Here is a 22980-nt window from a genome sequence, read left to right on the forward strand (position 1 = left end):
TGTATGCAGGTATTTTCACCATCCCTAATGAGCTCACAATCTAAGTTTTGGACCTATGACAATGGAGGGTTAAGTGACTTGCACAAGGTCAGAAGAAGTTGCAGTGGGAATTGAACCTGGCTCCCAAGAGCTCAGTCCACTGCATCATCTTGTTGGGGTAAGCACTCCTGCATTGTTTGCTGCCATGATATTTTGACCAGTTTTGGCGATTAGTTTGCCATTCTGTTTGCCTTGTTATGGGACTGTCACACAGACATTGCTTTAATGGCCAAAAATATGATTGTCCCCAAACACAGTTTGAGAGAGTTATATCTAGGCTTTCAGCATATGTGGCAGAAGCCCTCATGGACCATGTCCTCTCTTTAGCTTCCCATTGCGCAATACTTCCCCCCAAATATTTATAGTTAAACATTTAGTACATACCCAGAACAGCATTCACTACATAAATCTAAGTCACAAAATCTCTACAGCCAGATCCAAATCATATCCTATAATAGCATTATCAACCTCTCCCCCAATGGAGCTCACAGGAATGGAAAGTTATCAGCTAGGTTTGTATGTCCATGATGATCAATTATTATATTCACCTTTATTTACTAGGATTTATTTCATGCCTTTTTCATAAAATTTCACCCAGGGCGATGAAAAGCAAGTATTACCTGGGTATAGACAATATCCAGTTACTACTACTACTTATCATTTCTTTAGCGCTACTAGATGTACGCAGCGCTGTACACTTGAACATGAAGAGACAGTCCCTGCTCGACAGAGCTTACAATCTAATTAGGACAGACAGGACAAACGAGATAAAGGAATATTAAAGTGAGGATGATAATGATAAAAAAGCTGTACTTAAATACACCTAGAAACATAGCGGAGATTGGGTGGTCACGCCGGTATTTGGTGAGTAAAACCGGTGCAGAGCAGACTTCTACGGTCTGTGCCCTGATCGTGACTGAGTACAGATGGGCTGGAGTGTAAATTTTAAGGGGCTTCAGAACTTAGTACATGAAGAGTGATGGGCAGACTTCTACGGTCTGTGCGCTGTATCTACAGAAGGGCAGTATATCAAGTGTGGAAAAAAACAAACTATATAACAGTAACATTAAAATATAGTGAAACAATATAATAAAAACCAAACCAGGGCAGAGTGAATGCGATTTCCATATGCTGACATAGAAAGCCAGTCTAGTTCTCATACCTGTGTTTCCGGTTTGTATTTGACAACCCATGGATCACTTTCAGGTTGGCTAGATGATTTTTCTCTGGAAAAAGGCTTTGTTCTTTTTGGTTTCTGAAATTTGCTGTGGCTGCTGTTACCGTCTGTAGATAAGGGTTGTTCTTTATTTCTCTGCTGTTTCCTCACCAATCCTGATGGTTTGGTCTGAGGAGCAGAGGATGAAGAATTTGGGATTCCACACAAATCTTCAAATGATGGTTCCACCCAGTCTGTTAACTGAAATGAATACATATGAAAAGTACAATATTTACAGTTCAGTAACTCAATATTTGCACAACCACATAGCTATATTATAAAAATTGTGTGTATGTTGTCTGCAATTATAACGCAATGCAACTTTATAAATCAAACATATTTCTCTCTTCATAGTTTGCTTAAAAATCATATACCTTAGCAGAAGCTATCTTGCTCCTGTAAGAAGTTGTTGACATTATCAGCTATGGCAATTCCCATCCGCAACACATCACTTGAGCATATTAAACTAAGAATGACCTGGAAAAAATAATAAAATGTAAAATGTATACTATTTAAAGGAAACATCAAAACATATTCTTGTCCATGTCTACCAAGAATATTAAAAATGTAAACATTTTCACCACTTTATTCAGATCCATCAAAAATATATATAATTAAAAAAAGAAGGATATACCATATAGGGTCAGAATGGTAGATCTGACATGTGGAAGGATGAAGGCCGGACTCCTGGCTCAGGTCAGCCAGGGTAAGGGATACTGAGGAGGCAGTATAAACGAGCATTCAGTTTGTTTACAATCTTAAGAAAAATTAAGGAGGGAGGTTACGAAGCTGCAGTAAAATATGGCATTTTAGCACAGCTTAGTTTACTACAAAAGTCATTATATGGGCAAGGGAAGCTTGACCCTGTGGTAATATCATGGGAATATCACAAGGGGGCTTATTTTTAAAGCACTTAGGGGCCCTTTTATTAAAGGGTTGGAAGGTGGCAAATCAGACTTACTGCCAGGTTACCGCAAGAGCCTGGCGGTAAACCCGGCCTCTGCCGCGTGCCAACTCCAGTACTAGAAAATAGATTTTTTTATTTCTAGTGCCGGGGGCTTAACTGGCGGTAAATCGGGCAGCCCCTCACACTGCCCAGTTACTGCCGGATGAGCGCGGGAGTCCTTACCACCTCTTAATGGGTGGCGGTAAGGGCTCCCCCTAGGAAATGGACGCACGGCAGGTGGTTCACTTACTGCAGGGCCATTTCCTATTTAAAAAAACCCTTTTACTCGCTGAGGTAAAAGGGGGCCTCAGCGCATGGTGAATCCGCGAGCTGATGCTACCGTAGGGCCTCTTCTACCACAGCTTGGTAAAAGGGACCCTTACATACACAAAGTACCATGGGTTACTATGAGGCATATTTTCAAAGCACTTAGCCTCCCAAAGTTCCATAGAAACCTATGGAACTTAGCCTCCCAAAGTGCTTTGAAAATATGCCTCTATGTACTTTCTGTGCCTAAATAATTTGAAAATAAGCCCCCAGATATCACAGGCACCATTTTAAACCCAGCAGTGACAAGAGCTACTGTTCTATGACTCCTGGACCATCAATGTTTACCAAAAGAAGGCCCAAGGAGGAACCCCTGGATTGTTTAATAGTGCCAGCCTCTTTAAGATGGCACCTGGGAGAACAGGACTATGTGTTAGCAGTCCTATGATCCAGGACAGTAAAAATAATACCAACTTTGGTATTATTTTTCCTTAAATAATACAGCTTGTAAAATTCAATGTAACCTGCATTATTTAAGTTACAAGTAGGTGCTCTGCATGAATTTGCATGCTTTGCATCTCTTTATTATGTAGCCTGTGGTACCTTAAACTAATGTGCATTAAATAGAACATAAGAGCTGCCCTACTGGATCAGACCAAGGGTCCATCTAGCCCACTATCCTGTTTCCAATAGTGGCTAGTCCAGGTCACACGTATCTAGCAGAGTGCCAAAAAGTAACATTCTACGCTACTTAATCCCAGGTAAAAGCAGTGGCTTTCCCCAGCTGTACCTTAATTTATGGACTTTTCCTCTGGGAAATTTGACAAACCTTTTTTAAACCCAGCTACATTAACTGCTTTTACCACTTGCTCTACCAAGGAGTTCCAGAAGTTAAATATATATTGAGTGAAAAAACATTTTCTCATATTGGTTTTAAACATGCAACTTCATTGACAGTCCTTTAGTGTTTGTACTTTTTGAAAAAGTTCCACTCCACTGAGGATTTTATACATCTCTATCATATCTCCCCCTCAACAGTCTCTTCTCCAAGTTAAAGACCCCTAACCTATTTAGTCTTTCCTCCTATGAGGGTCATTCCATCCCTGTAATCATTTTGGTCACCCTTCTCTGTACCTTTTTTAATTCTGCTATATCTTTTTTGAGATACAGAGGGACATTTTCGATATGATGTCTAAGTCCGACTTTGGACGTTTTGCAAAAAACATCCAAAATCTGAATAGGAAAGGTCATTTTCAAAAAAGAAAAAGGTCTCTCTTGGTTTCGAAAATACTGTTTTGAACAAGGTTTTGTGATTTGGATGTTTTGTTTTTTGGTCCATTTTCAGAAAATAAATGTCCAAGTGCAAAACCAACAAAATCAAGCCAAGATGTTATAGTAAAGCAGCATAGTGGATAAAGTGCACTGTAGACATGTGGATCCAGGCCCATAGCTCCCCCTACCTATTACACTTGTGGTGGAAACTGTGAGCCCTCCAAAACTGACCAAAAACCCACCATACCCACATACAGGTGCCACCTTCAACCATAAAGGCTATTTTACAACAGAGTGAGAGGAGGAAAAGCTGATTTTATTGCAGATAGCAGCAAAGCAAGAAAATGGGACTTTTGCATCCAGTGATTTTATAACCTATGAAAGACCTGTAAGATATTGATCCAATATAATTATTTATTGGGATTTATTAACCGCCTTTATGAAGAGATTCTGAATTGATCCAACTGAATTTTTATACAGTTTAAGCTACTGAACTGATGCAGAGGTCAAAAAGGATACTAAACAGACCGAAAAAAACCAAAGATAATATTAAGAAAAGGGTCCCTTTTGCTAAACCGTGCTAACAATTCCTGTGCGGCAAAGGCAGCGAAGTCCGTTCAAACTGAATGGGCTGCGTCGCATTTGCTGTGCCAGGAATCACTAGTGTAGTTTAGCAAAAGGGTCCCAAAGTTTGAAATTTTTTTTTTTTTTTGCAGAAGCTGACCTGGGGCCTGAACAAGTAATGTGTACTGTTATTTGAATATTTGTACTGCTGTACATCACCTTGCGTGGATTTCTTAAAAAAAAAAAAAAAAAAAAGAATCCTAATAAATAAATATAAGGCCTGTATTCAACAGAAAGATTTTGCCAATATGCTACTTACCTATTGTTTTGAACTTTTTGCAGAACTTTCATTTAACATTTGTTGAAGCCTTCCATTCACAGTTTAACCAAAGGAAGGTTGACCTCCAACATCTAGGAGACTAGGGCATTTGAAGGGTGCCCCAGCACAAGTATCTACTAAAGCCTCATGAAAAAGGTCCTTAGCCAAATACCAAGGCCCATCATGAATCCACATAAATTATAGTATTAGAACAGGGTTGGGCAACCACAGTCCAAAAGGGCCACAACCTAGTCAGGTTTTCAAGATTGCTAAAATTAATATGCATATGATCGTTTGCATACAATGGAATCAATACATGCAAATCAATCACAGTGGAGGGCCAAATGTCTAAGAGTAAAAAGACAATATGAAGTAGTAGACCACAGATATACTTAAAATCTGAATAACTTTCTTTCTTGCATATTTAAATTCTACACCAATATCTGTAACAATGCATTTTCCAGAACAATGTGGGAGATTGATTAGTATGAAAGATACCTAATCAAAGATACCAGGATTCAGCATTCAAAACTAATAATAGAAGCCATTAACTGGTATGAGAATTTTTGCTCGTTACACCTGTTGATTTTCAGTTTTCTTTCTGTTTGCTAGTTATTGATTACAAGGTACTAACATGAAGAATGTCTAAAGACAACCATTAAAAGATGAAAAGCAATGGGTTCTTTTCTAATTGTTATACTTATAAGATATGCCCCAATGCACACAACAGTATAGTGCACTAATGCTCATTATACATCATAGACCTCACTTTTATGTAAAAAACAAAAACAAAACAGGCTGGCATGCAATAACAACAAAGTACATATTATTACATCAGGCCAATATTAGAATGGTAGTTATTGATGGACAAAAGCCTCATGGCTTACCCATCACTGCCATCTGAATTACTAATGTGTACAGTCTAAAACAGTAACTGACTTCAAGAAGGTATGGAGCTAGCACAGAGGATACCCCCGTTGCCAAAACACAAATAAAATAGCTAAAACACAGCCTTGCAATACCACAGGCTATGAAAGTAATGCAAACAGGACAGAATAGTGCTGACTCTAACTGAGATGAAAAGAAAAAGGATGATAACCAGATTGGTCTAACAAATTGCAAATGAGAGGGGGGTCATTCAGATTAGAGAATTACACGGGGACATACATTTTACTCATCCTTGCCTGTCCCCACTAGAATCTGCTCCATCTCCTCCATCCCTGCCCGTCCCCTGTGCTAACATACCCCCCAACTTGTGGTAAAATAGCTCAACTTAACAGTTGCCCATGTTGATAACGTCCCCTCTCAGTGCTTATGGGGATTTCAATGCTATCGACCATATCCATTAATTTTTTTAGTTCTATTATAATTGCCATGGCAGAAGGAAAGGATGGGTAGGCTGGCCTGGCACTATACTACTGCGGAAATCCCACAGGACCTGCGCCCATCCCCGTAGGACCTGCTTCCACCCCCACAGGAGTCCCGTGGCCATGGAAGGGATCCCTGCGGGAATCACGGCATTTACGCTAAACCTGTTCCCGTGAAGCTCTTTAATTCAGATCCAACAGCTCAACTTCAGCCAGATCTGGTTTGGCAGGCTGCACAGAGCTAATGTTAATCAACTGAACTTTGTTTAGAACAATAGTTCTCAACCTTTCTTCTGTTGCTACACTCCTGACAGCAACCTTTATGATTTATTGTGATGTAATGTATCATCTTTCCTCAGTGCGATAGCAAGGCAATCCAGGTGCCCTTGGCCTGGATTGGCCGCTGTCGTGGACAGGATGCTGGGCTCGATGGACCCTTGGTCTTTTCCCAGTATGGCATTACTTATGTACTTATGTACTTATGTAATAATATATAAAATTATTTAGGCAGAAATGAACACCAGTTTCATTATATGAATGGAAAGAAGAAAGCATGACACACTGAACACTACAATTCGCAGCTGAACAAAGGAAAAAAAACCCTACATATCGTTTTATTGTTGCTAACAATGATGTAAGGGAAACACAGACGCAATGGTGGTGACTGCCAGAGTGGAGGAGAGGGGTGGGCTGCAATACTTTCAGTTAGAACTGGTGACAGAAGTAACATTTATTTTATTTACATTTGTACCCTGCGCTTTCCCACTGATAGCAGGCTCAATGCGGCTTACATATTATATACAGGTACTTATTTGTACCTGTGGCAATGGAGGGTTAAGTCAAGTGACTTGCCCAGAGTCACAAGGAGCTGCCTGTGCCTGCAGTGGGAATCGATCCCAGTTCCCCAGGACCAAAGTCCACCACGCTAACCACTAGGGCACGGCAGATAAAGACCTGTTCAGTCCATCTAGTCTGCCCCAGAAGATAACCTCATTACATAAGGTATGAGGAGGTACAACATACCTATACCTGATTTGATTTGTCCATGTTATTTTCAGGACATAGACAGTAGAAGTCTGCCAGGCACTGTCCTTGTTCTAAAACTTCTGAAGTTGTCATCTAACCTTTGAAAAGCTCCATTGGCGATTTCAAGTACCAACAACTCTCCCCAACCTACAACGGTTATTAAGACACGCACAAGCATGATGTATGTCAAAGTTTTGGCGAGCATGATGTCTGTCAAAATTTTGATGACAGACTGGGTGAGAACCATTGTCTAGAACAAACAGCAGTAAAAACATCACAGTGGATTTCTTACCGCTAAATACAGTAATACAATACACATAAGAACCAGCAGTACAAGTACCCGACTGCATTATCAGCACCACTGCATCAAAGCTTTGCAGCCCTTCCAGTTACAAATGATGCAAAGAGCAAGAAGACAGAACTACGCTATTAAAACCCCCGCGCGAAGAGGGAAAACAAATCTTCCACAACCATAAAATGACCACTAAGAACCTGCCAAACACCCATACATACATACCCAAATCTTGCCTCCACCACCACCAGCACTCACCGTCCTCAAGCATACTCTTCCTGCTTGCCTGTTGCCTTATCCAGCAGTGATGTAACGTCCGCTATTGAAACAACCACCAATTGGGTGACAGACAGCGGGACCAAATCTAAACCTCCTTGTTTAAACAAAAAGACAGGAGGCGGCGTGACGTCAAAACGTTGAAGCCGGACGCCATATTGATTGGTTTAATCAAGGAGATTTAGGCCTGGTTCCTGCTGTCTGTCACCCAATTGGTGGGTTGTTTCAATAGCGGACGTTACATCACTGCTGGATAAGGCAAGCAGGAAGAGTTGCTTGAGGACGGTGAGTGCTGGTGGTGGAGGCAAGATTTGGGTATGTATGTATAGGTGCTTGGCAGGTTCTTAGTGGTCATTTATGGTTGTGGAAGATTTGTTTTCCCTCTTCGCGCGGGGGTTTTAATAGCGTAGTTCTGTCTTCTTGCTCTTTGCATCATTTGTAACTGGAAGGGCTGCAAAGCTTTGATGCAGTGGTGCTGATAATGCAGTCGGGTACTTGTACTGCTGGTTCTTATGTGTATTGTATTACTGTATTTAGCGGTAAGAAATCCACTGTGATGGTTTTATTGCTGTTTGTTCTAGACAATGGTTCTCACCCAGTCTGTCATCAAAATTTTGACAGACATCATGCTTGCGTCACCAAAACTTTGACATACATCATGCTTGTGCGTGTCTTAACAACCGTACATTGTAGGTTGGGGAGGGTTGTTGGTACTTGAAATCTCAAATGGAGCTTTTCAAGGGCTTAGATGACAACTTCAGAAGTTTTAGAACAAGGACAGTGCCTGGCAGACTTCTACTGTCTATGTCCTGAAAATAACATGGACAAATCAAATCAGGTATAGGTATGTTGTACCACCTCATATCTTATGTAATGAGGTTATCTTCTGGGGCAGACTAGATGGACTGAACAGGTCTTTGCTGTCATCTACTATGTTACTTCTGTCACCAGTTCCAACTGAAAGTATTGCAGCCCACCCCTCTCCTCCACTCTGGCAGTCACCACCATTGCGTCTGCATTTCCATACATCATTGTTAGCAACAATGAAACAATATATAGGGTTTTTTTCCTTTGGTCAGCTGCGAGTTGTAGTGTTCAGTGTGTCATGCTTCCTTCTTTTCATTCCTATAATGAAACTGGTGTTCATTTCTGCCTAAATAATTTTATATATTATTGCACATTGCCTTGCTATCGCACTGAGGAAAGGTGATACATTACATCACAATAAATCATAAACGTTGCTGTCAGGAGTGTTGTAACAGAAGAAAGGTTGAGAACTATTGTTCTAAACAAAGTTCAGTTGATTAACATTAGCTCTGTGCAGCCTGCCAAACCAGATCTGGCTGAAGTTGAGCTGTTGGATCTGAATTAAAGAGCTTCACGGGAACAGGGTTAGCGTGAATGCCGTGATTCCCGCAGGGGATCCCCTCCATGGCCACGGGACTCCTGTGGGGGTGGAAGCAGGTCCTACGGGGCTCCTGCGGGGATGGATGCAGGTCCTGTGGGGTTTCCGCAGTAGTATAGTGCCAGGCCAGCCTACCCATCCTTTCCTTCTGCCATGGCAATTATAATAGAACTAAAAAAATTAATGGATATGGTCGATAGCATTGAAATCCCCATAAGCACTGAGAAGGGAAGTTATCAACATGGGCAACTGTTAAGTTGAGCTATTTTACCACAAGTTGGGGGGTATGTTAGCACAGGGGACGGGCAGGGATGGAGGAGATTATTTGTGGGGATGGAGCAGATTCTAGTGGGGACGGGCAGGGATGAGTAAAATTTATGTCCCCATGTAATTCTCTAATCTGAATGACCCCCCTCTCATTTGCAATTTGTTAGACCAATCTGGTTATCATCCTTTTTCTTTTCATCTCAGTTAGAGTCAGCACTATTCTGTCCTGTTTGCATTACTTCCATAGCCTGTGGTATTGCAAGGCTGTGTTTTTGCTATTTTATTTGTGTTTTGGCAACTGGGGTATCCTCTGTGCTAGCTCCATACCTTCTTGAAGTCAGTTACTGTTTTAGACTGTACACATTAGTAATTCAGATGGCAGTGATGGGTAAGCCATGAGGCTTTTGTCCATCAATAACTACCATTCTAATATTGGCCTGATGTAATAATATGTACTTTGTTGTTATTGCATGCCAGCCTGTTTTGTTTTTGTTTTTTACATAAAAGTGAGGTCTATGATGTATAATGAGCATTAGTGCACTATACTGTTGTTGCATGCATTGGGGCATATCTTATAAGTATAACAATTAGAATAGAATCCATTGCTTTTCATCTATTGGTTGTCTTTAGACATTCTTCATGTTAGTACCTTGTAATCAATAAGTAGCAAACAGAAAGAAAACTGAAAATCAACAGGTGTAACGAGCAAAAATTCTCATAACAGTTAATGGCTTCTATTATTAGTTTTGAATGCTGAATCCTGGTATTTTGATTAGGTATCTTTTATACTAATCAATCTCCCACATTGTTCTGGAAAATGCATTGTTACAGATATTGGTGTAGAATTTAAATATGCAAGAAAGAAAGTTATTCAGATTTTAAGTATATCTGTAGTCTACTACTTCATATTGTCTTTTTACTCTTAGACATTTGGCCCTCCACTGTGATTGATTTGCATGTATTGATTCCATTGTATGCAAACGATCTTATGCATATTCATTTTAGCAATCTTGAAAACCTGACTGGATTGTGGCCCTTTTGGACTGTGGTTGCCCAACCCTGTTCTAATACTATAATTTATGTGGATTCATGTTGGGCCTTGGTATTTGGCTATGGACCTTTTTCATGAGGCTTTAGTAGATATTTGTGCTGGGGCACCCTTCAAATGCCCTAGAGGCTCATTTTCAAAGCACTTAGCCTCCCAAAGTTCCATAGAAACCTATGGAACTTAGCCTCCCAAAGTGCTTTGAAAATATGCCTCCTAGTCTCCTAGTTGTTGGAGGTCAAGGAAGGAAAGTATGAGAGAGCTGAAAGCATACACCCTTCTTTGCTTTTTTTTTTTTTTCATAGCTAGGAAGCAGATTTTTGACTCTTACATTCTCAGGAGAGTGCACCCAGTGCCTGCCTGGAAGACTATGAGAGGGCTAGTTCAACCACTAGGCAGTTTAATATTGAGAACTTGTCCAAGTATTCCGTAAGCTGTTTGGTCACCAAACTCTCCATCCATTTTACTACTAGTGGGATAGATGCAACTGGGCAGTAGTTGGTAAGATCGCTCGTGCTTTTCTTGGTGTCTTTTGTTATTGGGGTGAGTAGGATGTTGCCATTTTCCTCGGGGAAGAGACCTTGTTGTAGCATGAAGTTTAGGTGGGATGTGAAGTCTGCTATGAAGTGTTCAGGTGCGGATTTAAGTAGATGACTGGGATATGTATCCAGTTTGCAGTGAGTGTTGGCGAACCTACGGGGTGCTTGTTGAGGGTATTAAATGTTGTCCAAATACGGTTGGCTGGGTATCCACCAGGGGTTAGGTCTAGATCGTTGAAGAAGTTTTTGTTGTCTGTGTTGTGATGAGGGAGAGTGCTGCGTAATTTTATTATTTTTATGTTAAAGTAATTAGCAAGTTTGTCTGCGGGTGGGATGTCTGTGTTGGTTGTGGTGATAGGGGTGGTGTCTAGTAACTTATTTACAAGTTGAAAAAGTTTCTTCATATGTTTGTAATCCGTTCCTAGTTTGGTTTTGTAGTAGGACCTTTTGGTTTGTCTTAATGCATATTTGTATTTTCTTTGTATTTGTTTCCAAGCATTGAGTGTATGTTCATCTTTTATTTTTTTTCCATGCTCGTTCAAGTTTCCTGGATTGTGTTTTGAGTTTTTTTTTAAGTTCGTTAAGGTCTGTCTTCTTGTTATTCTTGTTTTTAACATGTGTAAATGCTCTTTAGAACTTGTCCTCATTTGTGTGTGATACATACAATATGAAATTTAATATTTATAAGCATGTCTTCTTGAGGGAGGGTAGATTAGAGGTTTGAAGGTTATTTGAGGGGGGAGTAAAGTTGAAGGTTGGCCTAGGGAATCCGATACTCTTGCACCAGCCCTGGCTGCGAGTGCCTGCAGGGCTCTGCTGTTTGTTCACTCAGGGGCTGTGACAGCTGTTAGTATAAGGTTTTGTCGCTTTCCTAACATTTGTTGGGATTTTTTAATTGATAATACCTATCACAAAGAATTTTTCTTTGTAGCTATTTTTCACTGTGGACATTGAAGTCTGTCTTTGTGTGGTCTGCATCCCTGGTGGGTGGACTGCTGTAGAAATCACACAAAGTCCCCACCTTGCTTGTAAGAGCTGCTGGGACAAAAAGGAAACTTACTAGCCTCATAAACTAAAAGAACCCAACATCTGAGAAAGATTGGAGGTGCTAATCACAACAGAAATGACCCCATCCCTGACAAAGTGAAGTAGTTGGCTCAGAGCTGGTACCTATACCATAATTGGTTCAGCTGCAAACCTGGAAGCCCATGCTGAGAGACTGATTAAAACAAAACAAAAAAAAAACCTTACCTATTTTGACTATAGAGTGGGTCTACAGCCCATAGTGCAGTGGCTCCCAACTATTTTTGTCTTGGGCCATTTCATTTCCACAGCACCGGTTCATCATCTTTCCTAAAAATATGAGTAAGATGGACAAAACTTTTCATGCTAGCACTGTGCGATTTTTGACTGGTTCTAGCCAGTTTAACGTACAAGATATTCAGCGAGAAATGCACAAAGTGGCTCTGCATGCTTTTGCCGTTCGCAGTAGCAGACAACTGGAATCATGTGCAAATATATTACAGTGAGCTAATAGTATTCAAATGTGCATTCCGAGCAATGCACAGAATACAGCCCCTACCTTCTATGAGCAAATTTTAATGGGAGGTCAGGAGCTGTCGTAGCATGAGAGTGGCTTCTTGGAGGAGCAGTCTGCTTATTAGATTGGAGACCATGGAGAACTAGCAAAGAACTGTCTCTCATTTTTATACCCAACGATGCTCTGAATGATCTATTATAAAACATTTTTAAAGCAGAGCATTGTGTTACAAAAGAAGTTGGGTTGAGAACTAGTGCTATAACCCATGCTCACAGTTCTGAAAATGATTCTTAAACCTTGCTACCACAAACTTCCCTTCCTTTCCAAGATCAGGGCTTCAGAAAGGCCTGTGAGCCTAATGCCTTTGCTGGCTTTGATCCTTGCATCTTTCCATTCTCTCTGTTCATATCCTCCTAGCCTCTAACCTGCATACACACACCCTACAAGAGGTAAGGAGGTCAGTGCTATCCGCTGCCGTGCTCCCACTGTCTTTGTGGGCTCCTGCCTGGTTCTCCAGTCAGATAGTCAGATTCATCGGAGCTGTAAAGGGCAGTGCACTTCATTGTACAGGGGTTTCCAAACTCTTCAGCTGTGGAAGCGTGTCCATATGACATGCTGTTCTAAACATGAGCTGCTTAGCAGGTGGTTGTTCTACTTATATGCTGGCACTTTCCCTACCGAGCAGCTTATTGAAATTGCGTGTAGCTCATTTCCATGCGATTTCCTTCCAGCGTCACTCACTATGTAGAACTCGGTAACTCTTTCTGGGGAACAAAAAGCACATGTTTTTTTTCCGGGGGCTTTTGTGCATCTGGCCCAAAGTCATTTGTCTTACAATGACTGGGAGAATGGGCGTGCAAGTGGCAGATGAAGTTCAATGTTGACAAGTGCAAAGTGATGCATGTGGGTAACAGGAACCCGAATTATAGCTACGTCTTGCAAGGTTCCGCGTTAGGAGCTACGGATCAAGAAAGGGATCTGGGTGTCGTCGTCGATGATACGCTGAAACCTTCTGCTCAGTGTGCTGCTGCGGCTAGGAAAGCGAATAGAATGTTGGGTGTTATTAAGAAGGGTATGGAGTCCAGGTGTGCGGATGTTATAATGCCGTTGTATCGCTCCATGGTGCGACCGCACCTGGAGTATTGTGTTCAGTACTGGTCTCCGTATCTCAAAAAAGATATAGTAGAATTGGAAAAGGTACAGCGAAGGGCGACGAAAATGATAGTGGGGATAGGACGACTTTCCTATGAAGAGAGGCTGAGAAGGCTAGGGCTTTTCAGCTTGGAGAAGAGACGGCTGAGGGGAGATATGATAGAAGTGTATAAAATAATGAGTGGAATGGATCGGGTGGATGTGAAGCGACTGTTCACGCTATCCAAAAATACTAGGACTAGAGGGCATGAGTTGAAGCTACAGTGTGGTAAATTTAAAACGAATCGGAGAAAATTTTTCTTCACCCAACGTGTAATTAGACTCTGGAATTCATTGCCGGAGAACGTGGTACGGGCGGTTAGCTTGACGGAGTTTAAAAAGGGGTTAGATAGATTCCTAAAGGACAAGTCCATAGACCGCTATTAAATGGACTGGAAAAATTCCTCATTTTTAGGTATAACTTGTCTGGAATGTTTTTACGTTTGGGGAGCGTGCCAGGTGCCCTTGACCTGGATTGGCCACTGTCGGTGACAGGATGCTGGGCTAGATGGACCTTTGGTCTTTCCCAGTATGGCACTACTTATGTACTTATGTACTAATAATTCGGTTAATCACAGATGATAAATAAAAGTTGAGGTTTGCCCAGTTTTTCAACTCTGGTACTACGGCTGCGATTTGATTAAAATTTTTAATTATGATTAATCAGACAATTAATGGTATCTTATTTATTTCCCACTGCAGCTCCTTGTGACTCTGAGCAAGTCACTTAACCCTCCATTGCTTCAGGTTTTGAGGCTGTTTTTAACTCCTGACTCTTATTCACTGCCTGTCTCTTTTAATCATTCTCACCATAAGTAAGTAATTCCATAATCCCTTATGATAGAGGTCTATAAAATAATGAGTGGAGCGGAACGAGTAGATGTGAATCGCTTGTTTACTCTTTCCAAAAATACTAGGACTAGGGGGCACGCAATGAAGCTAGAAAGTAGTAAATTTAAAACAAATCGGAGAAAATATTTCTTCGTTCAATGTGTAATTAAATTGTAGAATTCGATGCCAGAGAATGTAGTAAAAGCGGTTACTTTAGTGGGGTTTAAAAAAAGTTTTGGATGGCTTCCTAAAGGAAAAGTTCATAGACCATTATTAAAATGGACTTGGGGAAAATCCACTTCTTATTTCTAGAATAAGCAACATAAATTGTATTGTACTGTTTTGGGATCTTGCCAGGTACTTGTGACCTGGATTGGCCACTGTTGGAAACAGGATGCTGGGCTTGTCTGTCTTGATTAGATTGTAAGTTCTGTCAAGCAGGGACTGTCTCTTAAATTTTTAGTGTACAGTGCTGCATACATCTAGTAGTGCTAGTAGTAAAAGTAGTAGATCAAATCCCATCCCTCTTCCATTCCCTAAAGAACTGATATTATTCCTTCCCCCAGATCCAACATCTCTCCCTTCTTTAGCTTCTTTCTCCTCTTTCCCCAGATCCATTATCTCTGTCTTTCTTTGGAGTCCTTTATTTCTCTCTCTTCCCTTCCTCCCTCCCTCCCCTCCACCCCCATGAGCAGCAACACAAAGTTGGTGGTGAGCAGCACTTAGCTCTTCTCGTGACTGCTGGACCTCACCGCCTTGGCTATAGCTTCCACCATTGTCCCCTCTAGTTCTGCTTCGGACTAGGTCCCAGGCAAAGTATGTGCAATGGTGCTTCTGCTGTCAGGGACCAACAGAAGACCACTTTTAAGGTAGACCGGCGGGGGGAAGGGGGCGTACTGATGAATTGCAGGTGGGAGGAGAGATGCCAGATCACGCCGAGGATGGGAGTTGGGAGTGGAAGAGAGACATTACCTGACTCTTCTTCCCCATTTCCCTCTCTAAGTTCCCCCCAACTGTACCTACCATACATGTACCCCATTCTACTACAATATCACTTTGTATTCATTCATACCATGTATTTGTTCAGACCGTCGGTAACTCCGTTAACGGTTATATGTAAGCCACATTGAGCCTGCAAAAGGTGGGAAAATGTGGGATACAAATGTAACAAATAATAATAATAAGAGATGTTTGGGAGAGACAGAAGATGCTGCGATTAACTTGCAGCCCTGCTTCACACAAAATGTTTCATTTGGAGAACTTTCATAGACGTTTAGATCATCACTTGTTTGAATCTACAACAAATGCAGAGCTGTGACAGGAGGCAGTGGCCTCGTGCTGGAGAGGTGTGTTGCTTAAAAAAAAAAAAAGGAAATGTACGTTTTCCAAAGCTGACAGGGAAAGAAACACTTCCTGCTATAATTCTGGAAAAAATAAAACACAGTTTGCAGCTGTTATTTTAATCCTGCCTATTCAGGTAGGATCTATCGCCTGTTATGCTGTTTCATGCCTGTTTCCCTAGGCTACCAGTCCTCTCATCAGTTTGCTTAACAATGGAAGTAGCATTAACAAATAACAGCTGATGCTTACACAGGAGTCCAAATTGTATGTGTGTGTGTATATACAGTGCAATCCGCTTAAGTGCAAGGGTCTCAGACCAAAGAAATGCATGCAGTTAACCAGAGCGTGCACTTAACTGTTGTGACTCAAAGAAGCTTGACATCTGATAAACATATGTACAGTACTGTTTATTATTATACATACAGTATACAGTTTCCATTAACTGACATTAGGCTTACTTGAAGTAATCAGTTAGAGTCCTCTGTACAATCTTGGGTCTGTGAGTTCCATAGACTACGTCTGCCAGACGGTAAAAACTGTCTTAGCACTGACATCCAGTGGCCTCCAGATAGGCCCGCACGGTGTTGAGACTCTTCAGCGCTCTTGCAAAAGTGACAGGAGGAGGTTGTTGAATTTCATCAGCATGTGCCTCGCTGCTCATTTCGTCATCTGTTCCATCATCAGCCATTGTTGCCTGCATGTAGGCGCATATCTCGACATCAGTGCTGTCTTCAGCTGTTTGTAGATCGTAATCAACAGCTACGTAGCGATGGAACTCCTCTTCAGTAACACCGGCTGGGATGTCAATAACCTGTTCATCTGACGCATTTACAACAGCTGCATCTGTTCGTCCCTCTCCACATCCTCAACAAAGCTTGCCCGCTTGTAGCAGTTCACAATGTTTGCCTGTGTGACATGATTCCAGGCTTCTTTCTGCATATGTAGGGAATCCAACAGTGATAGATTACGAGCCAGTTCAACAGCACGTTTATCCTTGCCAGTCTGGTCATCCATAACGCTCATATGACGTAGCACAAGAGCCCGATAATGTTTTTTGAAATTGGCTATTATGCCCTGATCCATAGGTTGGATCAGAGAGGTAGTGTTTGGTGGCAGGAAGACCACCTTGACGTTAGACAGCCCGACATCATCCCTGTGTGCAGCACAATTATCACAAAGCAGCAAAATCTGACGCTTTTGTACCCGCATTCTTTAGCCACTGCTTCCAAATTTCCCCAGTCATCCATGAATTTACATTAGCCTCGTATGACACAGGAAGTCACTTAACTTTCTTGAAGCAACGGGGCTGTTTGCTCTTTCCAATGACGAGGGGTTCCAACTTCTCACTCCCATCCATATTGCAGCAAAGGAGGATTGTCAGTCGGTCCTTCGACATTTTACCTCCAGTAGTTTCGGCATGTTTGAATGCAAGTGTTCCATCAGGAATCGCTCGCCAGTAGAGACCGTTTTCGTCAGCATTGAAAATGTCACGAGGTGCAAACTCGTTCAAGATGGTAGGAAGAACTGAAACAACCCAATTTTCAGCACCAAAGTCATCAATGGCTTTTTTCTCACCATGCTGTTTCTTGAATTTTATGCTGTTCCTCCCCTTCCATCTTCCCAACCATCCAACAGTGGCTTTGAATTCAGTTAGTCCAAGACTCAGCCAGCTGGTTAGCTTTCTCCATAAGCAGTGGACCACTGACAGGAAACAGTCTGCTCCTGACTCGAGAAAACCACCGAAGAAGAGCATCTTCTACCTCCTCAGCTTTTCCCGCCCGTTTTCATTTCCGTTGTGGATTTGTATTGTTTTGCCAGTCTTCCAGAAGCTGGTCTTTCTGCTTCAAGACACGTGAAATTTGACTGGGATTGACACCATATTCTTTAGCAATAGATGCTTAACTTTGTTTTTTAATTTTTTTAAGAACTTCTATTCATTCAGCCAGTGTTAAAGTCTTACAGTTCCGCCGCGACGACGACCCCGGTGTTCGCTCTAACATTCTTTCGCTTATTCTGCCTGTGGCAGTTAGAGGCAGTAAATTTGAAATCTCGTTGGTTGTCGCATGCCAGTTGGCTTCCATATTCCATGCACACGTTTATGCGGAGTCTTTCCTGCAGAGGAGCGGTCTTGAACCATGCATATAAGAGAATCTTGCACTTATCAGTGGTGCGCTGAACCGAAGTTTGTCCCCATAGAAATTGATGGTGCCAAAAATGGGACCGAAGTACGGCAGGCAGTTAAACAGAGCATGCGCTTATCCGATGTGCACTTAAATGGAGTGCACTGTGTGTGTACAGTGGTGGAAATAAGTATTTGATCCCTTGCTGATTTTGTAAGTTTGCCCACTGACAAAGACATGAGCAGCCCATAATTGAAGGGTAGGTTATTGGTAACAGTGAGAGATAGCACATCACAAATTAAATCCGGAAAATCACATTGTGGAAAGTATATGAATTTATTTGCATTCTGCAGAGGGAAATAAGTATTTAATCCCTCTGGCAAACAAGACCTAATACTTGGTGGCAAAACCCTTGTTGGCAAGCACAGCGGTCAGACGTCTTCTGTAGTTGATGATGAGGTTTGCACACATGTCAGGAGGAATTTTGGTCCACTCCTCTTTGCAGATCATCTCTAAATCATTAAGAGTTCTGGGCTGTCGCTTGGCAACTCGCAGCTTCAGCTCCCTCCATAAGTTTTCAATGGGATTAAGGTCTGGTGACTGGCTAGGCCACTCCATGACCCTAATGTGCTTCTTCCTGAGCCACTCCTTTGTTGCCTTGGCTGTATGTTTTGGGTCATTGTCGTGCTGGAAGACCCAGCCACGACCCATTTTTAAGGCCCTGGCGGAGGGAAGGAGGTTGTCACTCAGAATTGTACGGTACATGGCCCCATCCATTCTCCCATTGATGCGGTGAAGTAGTCCTGTGCCCTTAGCAGAGAAACACCCCCAAAACATAACATTTCCACCTCCATGCTTGACAGTGGGGACGGTGTTCTTTGGGTCATAGGCAGCATTTCTCTTCCTCCAAACACGGCGAGTTGAGTTCATGCCAAAGAGCTCAATTTTTGTCTCATCTGACCACAGCACCTTCTCCCAATCACTCTCGGCATCATCCAGGTGTTCACTGGCAAACTTCAGACGGGCCGTCACATGTGCCTTCCGGAGCAGGGGGACCTTGCGGGCACTGCAGGATTGCAATCCGTTATGTCGTAATGTGTTACCAATGGTTTTCGTGGTGACAGTGGTCCCAGCTGCCTTGAGATCATTGACAAGTTCCCCCCTTGTAGTTGTAGGCTGATTTCTAACCTTCCTCATGATCAAGGATACCCCACGAGGTGAGATTTTGCGTGGAGCCCCAGATCTTTGTCGATTGACAGTCATTTTGTACTTCTTCCATTTTCTTACTATGGCACCAACAGTTGTCTCCTTCTCGCCCAGCGTCTTACTGATGGTTTTGTAGCCCATTCCAGCCTTGTGCAGGTGTATGATCTTGTCCCTGACATCCTTAGACAGCTCCTTGCTCTTGGCCATTTTGTAGAGGTTAGAGTCTGACTGATTCACTGAGTCTGTGGACAGGTGTCTTTCATACAGGTGACCATTGCCGACAGCTGTCTGTCATGCAGGTAACGAGTTGATTTGGAGCATCTACCTGGTCTGTAGGGGCCAGATCTCTTACTGGTTGGTGGGGGATCAAATACTTATTTCCCTCTGCAGAATGCAAATAAATTCATATACTTTCCACAATGTGATTTTCCGGATTTAATTTGTGATGTGCTATCTCTCACTGTTACCAATAACCTACCCTTCAATTATGGGCTGCTCATGTCTTTGTCAGTGGGCAAACTTACAAAATCAGCAAGGGATCAAATACTTATTTCCACCACTGTATATATATATATATATATATATATATATATATATATATATATATATATATATATATATATATGTGTGTGTGTGTGTGTGTGTGTGCTGTATATACATACTGATCTCAATGCATATACTGCCCCATATTAAAAAAGCTTTTGGATCTTATTTTGAAACATTGGCTGCAACTACTTTGTCTTATGGAAGCGTGTCTCAGACTGTCTCACACCAAGGATGTGTCTCCACAGGCTTCTGCCTAGGAGGGAACGGTTAGGGCAGCCATTTTAGTTGGAGATTCAATTATTAGGCATGTAGATAACTGGGTGGCTGGTGGACATGAGCTTGGCTTTGTCACTTGCCTGTCTGGTGCAAAGGTGACAGACATCATATGCCAGGTAAGATTTTAAGCAGTGCTGTGGAGGAGCCGGCTGTCTTGATACGTGTGGGTACCCATGACATAGGAAAATGTGGGAGGGAGGTTCTGGAAGCCAAGTGTAGGCTCTTAGGTAGAAAGTTGAAATCCAGAACCTCCAGGGTAGCATTTTCAGAAGTGCTCCCCATTCCACATTCAGGGCCCAAGAGACAGGCAGAGCTCCAGTGTTTCAATGTGTGCATGAGATGAGGGTTTTATATTTGTTAGGAACTGAGCAACAATCTGAGGAAGGCCTGGAAGGGGGTCCTAATCTGGAAAGATGGGCTCCACCTTAATCAGGGTGGAACCAGGCTGCTGTCATCAACATTTAAAAAGGAAATTGAACAAGCAATACATCTCTGGTCTAGATTAGAGTGGACATCACTAAGTACTGAAGTCAAGATCGTTTCTCTACTGCAGCCAGGTCTAAATCTTGACTGCCATGGGTGCAAGGCTAAGGTTTCTTCTAGGAACTGATTTAATTGGAGAAAAACTTTTTTCTACAGTTTTTGATAGAAAACAGGTCGGAGACCGGCCGGTAATGAGCCTGTATTGCTGTGTCAAGGGTGGGCTTCGTCAGAATGGGTCAGATAACTTGCCTGCTTCCAAAATGAAAGAACAGTTCCTAGGGACAGACTAAGGTTAACCTGAGATAGGATAAAGGAGAGCAGTCCAAGGTTGCCATAAGTAGCCAAGATTAGGGAAGTGGGTGTCTAAAGGAAAAGTGGGTTTTCTCATAGACTGCATGATTTTAGTTGGTGAAGCAAATGACAGTGTTTGAAAAGAAGACCATTCGGTAGAACCAGAAAGAGGGAAGTGTCACCTGGGAGATGTAAGGAACAGAAAGAGGAGGGTGGCTACTGAACAAAGCCTGAAGAGTAGAAATCTTTGTGTGGAAATAGTCTGATAAAGATTCTGGCGATGGTAGTGACTGTGAGGCATATTTTCAAAGCACTTAGCCTTCCAAAGTTCCATAGAAACCTATGGAACTTTGGAAGGCTAAGTGCTTTGAAAATATGCCTCAATGTAGTAGAGTTCTCTTGTGGGGTTTACAGCTTTCTGAATCTGTGATGAGAAATATGACTTTTTGGCTAATATTAAATGATAGTTAAAATGACGGTGGCGGTCCTTACCCACTTATAGAACGGATGGGAATTTTGTCTTAGCCCAATTGTGTTCCACTTGGCGGAATTTGCGTTTAAGAAGACATAGTCCTGGATGGTACTGGGGTTGCTTGTGGGTGTGTTTTGAAGGAATAGGGGCTAAAGTAATTCAAAGAGTCAGTAAGAGTCTTCTCATTATTATTATTATTATTTGTAGCATTTGTATCCCACATTTTCCCAGTGATTTGCAGGCTCAATGTGGCTTACATTTGCCGTAATGGTGGTTGCTATTTCCGGGTTACGAATGGAGCTTTATTTCTCCACACCAGACATCACTGCGGAAACCCAGGCCAAAGTATCGGCCTGCTTATCTGACATTGCTGCCTGAATGTCCAACCGCCACCTGAAACTGAACATGGCCAAGACCGAACTTCTTGTTTTCCCACCCAAACCCACTTCTCCTCTCCCTCCACTCTCTATCTCGGTTGATAACACCCTCGTCGTCCCCATCTCATCTGCCCGCAACCTCGGTGTCATCTTCGACTCCTCCCTCTCCTTCTCTGCGCATATCCAGCAGATAGCCAAGACCAGTCGCTTCTTCCTCTATAACATTAGCAAAATTCGCCCTTTCCTCTCGGAGCACACCACTCGAGCTCTCATCCACTCTCTCATTACCTCTCGCCTTGACTACTGCAACCTACTCCTCACTGGTCTCCCACTTAGCCATCTATCCCCCCTTCAGTCCGTTCAGAACTCTGCTGCATGCCTTATCTTCCGCCTGGACCGATACACTCATATCACCCCTCTCCTCAAGTTACTTCATTGGCTTCCGATCAGGTACCTCATTCAGTTCAAGCTTCTGCTACTAACCTACAAATGCACTCGATCTGCAGCTCCTCCTTACCTCTCAACCCTCATCTCCCCTTACGTTCCTACCCGTAACCTCCGCTCTCAGGACAAATCCCTCCTTTCAGTACCCTTCTCCACCACCGCCAACTCCAGGCTCCGCCCTTTCTGCCTCGCCTCACCCCATGCGTGGAACAGGCTCCCTGAGCCCATACGCTAGGCCCCCTCCCTGCCCATCTTCAAATCATTGCTCAAAGCCCACCTCTTCAATGTCGCCTTTGGTACCTAACCACTACACCTCTACTCAGGAAATCTAGACTGCCTGAACTTGACATTTCGTTCTTTAGATTGTAAGCTCCTTTGAGCAGGGACCATCCTTCTTTGTTAACTTGTACAGCGCTGCGTAACCCTAGTAGCGCTCTAGAAATGTTAAGTAGTAGTAGTAGTATTTCTTTAAGGTGCATACATACATGGTAACATACATAAAACATAATATATATGGAATAGATCATGGTATATGCATATACCATGTGCATACATACATGGTGAAGAGGAATACATTATAGTATTGAATGAAGGTTTTTGAGTAATAAATTGGATTGTAACATATATTAGGTCATCGACTATAGGGAGTCCCTATTCGACATACGGTTTAAATCGGTAGTGCTTGATCATTCATAGCAAAGAGGTTAAGCAGTCATGTGATAAAAGTTGTTTGTTTAGGTTGTGTATGATGATATTATTTAGTATTTAAGATGGATGTTTATGGTATGCCTTCTTGAAAAGATCTGTTTTCAGGAGCCTTCGGAAAATGGTTAGGTCTTGCATTGTTTTTATGGCCTTCGGTAGTGCATTCCATAGCTGCATGCAGATGTATGAGAAGCTGGCCGCGTATGTGGATTTATATTTTAGTCCTTTGCAGCTAGGATAGTGGAGATTGAGGGGTGTGTGTGATGATCTTTTTGCGTTCCTAATAGGCAAATCTATGAGGTCTGACATGTAGGTCG

The 22980-nt window shown here is 42.3% G+C and overlaps 2 protein-coding genes across 4 annotated transcripts in view; one reads left to right on the forward strand and one right to left on the reverse strand.

Annotated features, from left to right (window-relative positions):
* The window catches only part of RAD17 (RAD17 checkpoint clamp loader component), a 79061-nt gene extending 71370 nt beyond the window's left edge, over positions 1–7691 (reverse strand). Inside the window, exons 1-3 of one of the 3 annotated variants that reach the window (XM_030193329.1) lie at positions 7567–7689; positions 1630–1732; positions 1202–1456 (exon numbers count right to left, since the gene is read on the reverse strand). In XM_030193329.1, coding sequence (XP_030049189.1) covers positions 1202–1456; positions 1630–1671 — 297 coding nt within the window. In that variant the 5' untranslated portion in view covers positions 1672–1732; positions 7567–7689. Of the gene's footprint in view, positions 1–1201; positions 1457–1629; positions 1733–7533 lie in introns of all 3 variants that reach the window. The other 2 variants (XM_030193328.1, XM_030193330.1) reach the window with 2 other exon arrangements.
* Positions 7692–7752: 61 nt separating this feature from the next.
* Positions 7753–22980, forward strand: part of ZFYVE16 (zinc finger FYVE-type containing 16) — a 258233-nt gene continuing 243005 nt past the window's right edge. The window contains 1 exon segment of the mRNA XM_030193331.1: positions 7753–7899. The gene's annotated coding sequence lies outside the window, so the exon portion shown is untranslated.

Source organism: Microcaecilia unicolor, chromosome 2, assembly GCF_901765095.1.
Source record: "Microcaecilia unicolor chromosome 2, aMicUni1.1, whole genome shotgun sequence".
Lineage (NCBI taxonomy): Eukaryota > Metazoa > Chordata > Amphibia > Gymnophiona > Siphonopidae > Microcaecilia > Microcaecilia unicolor.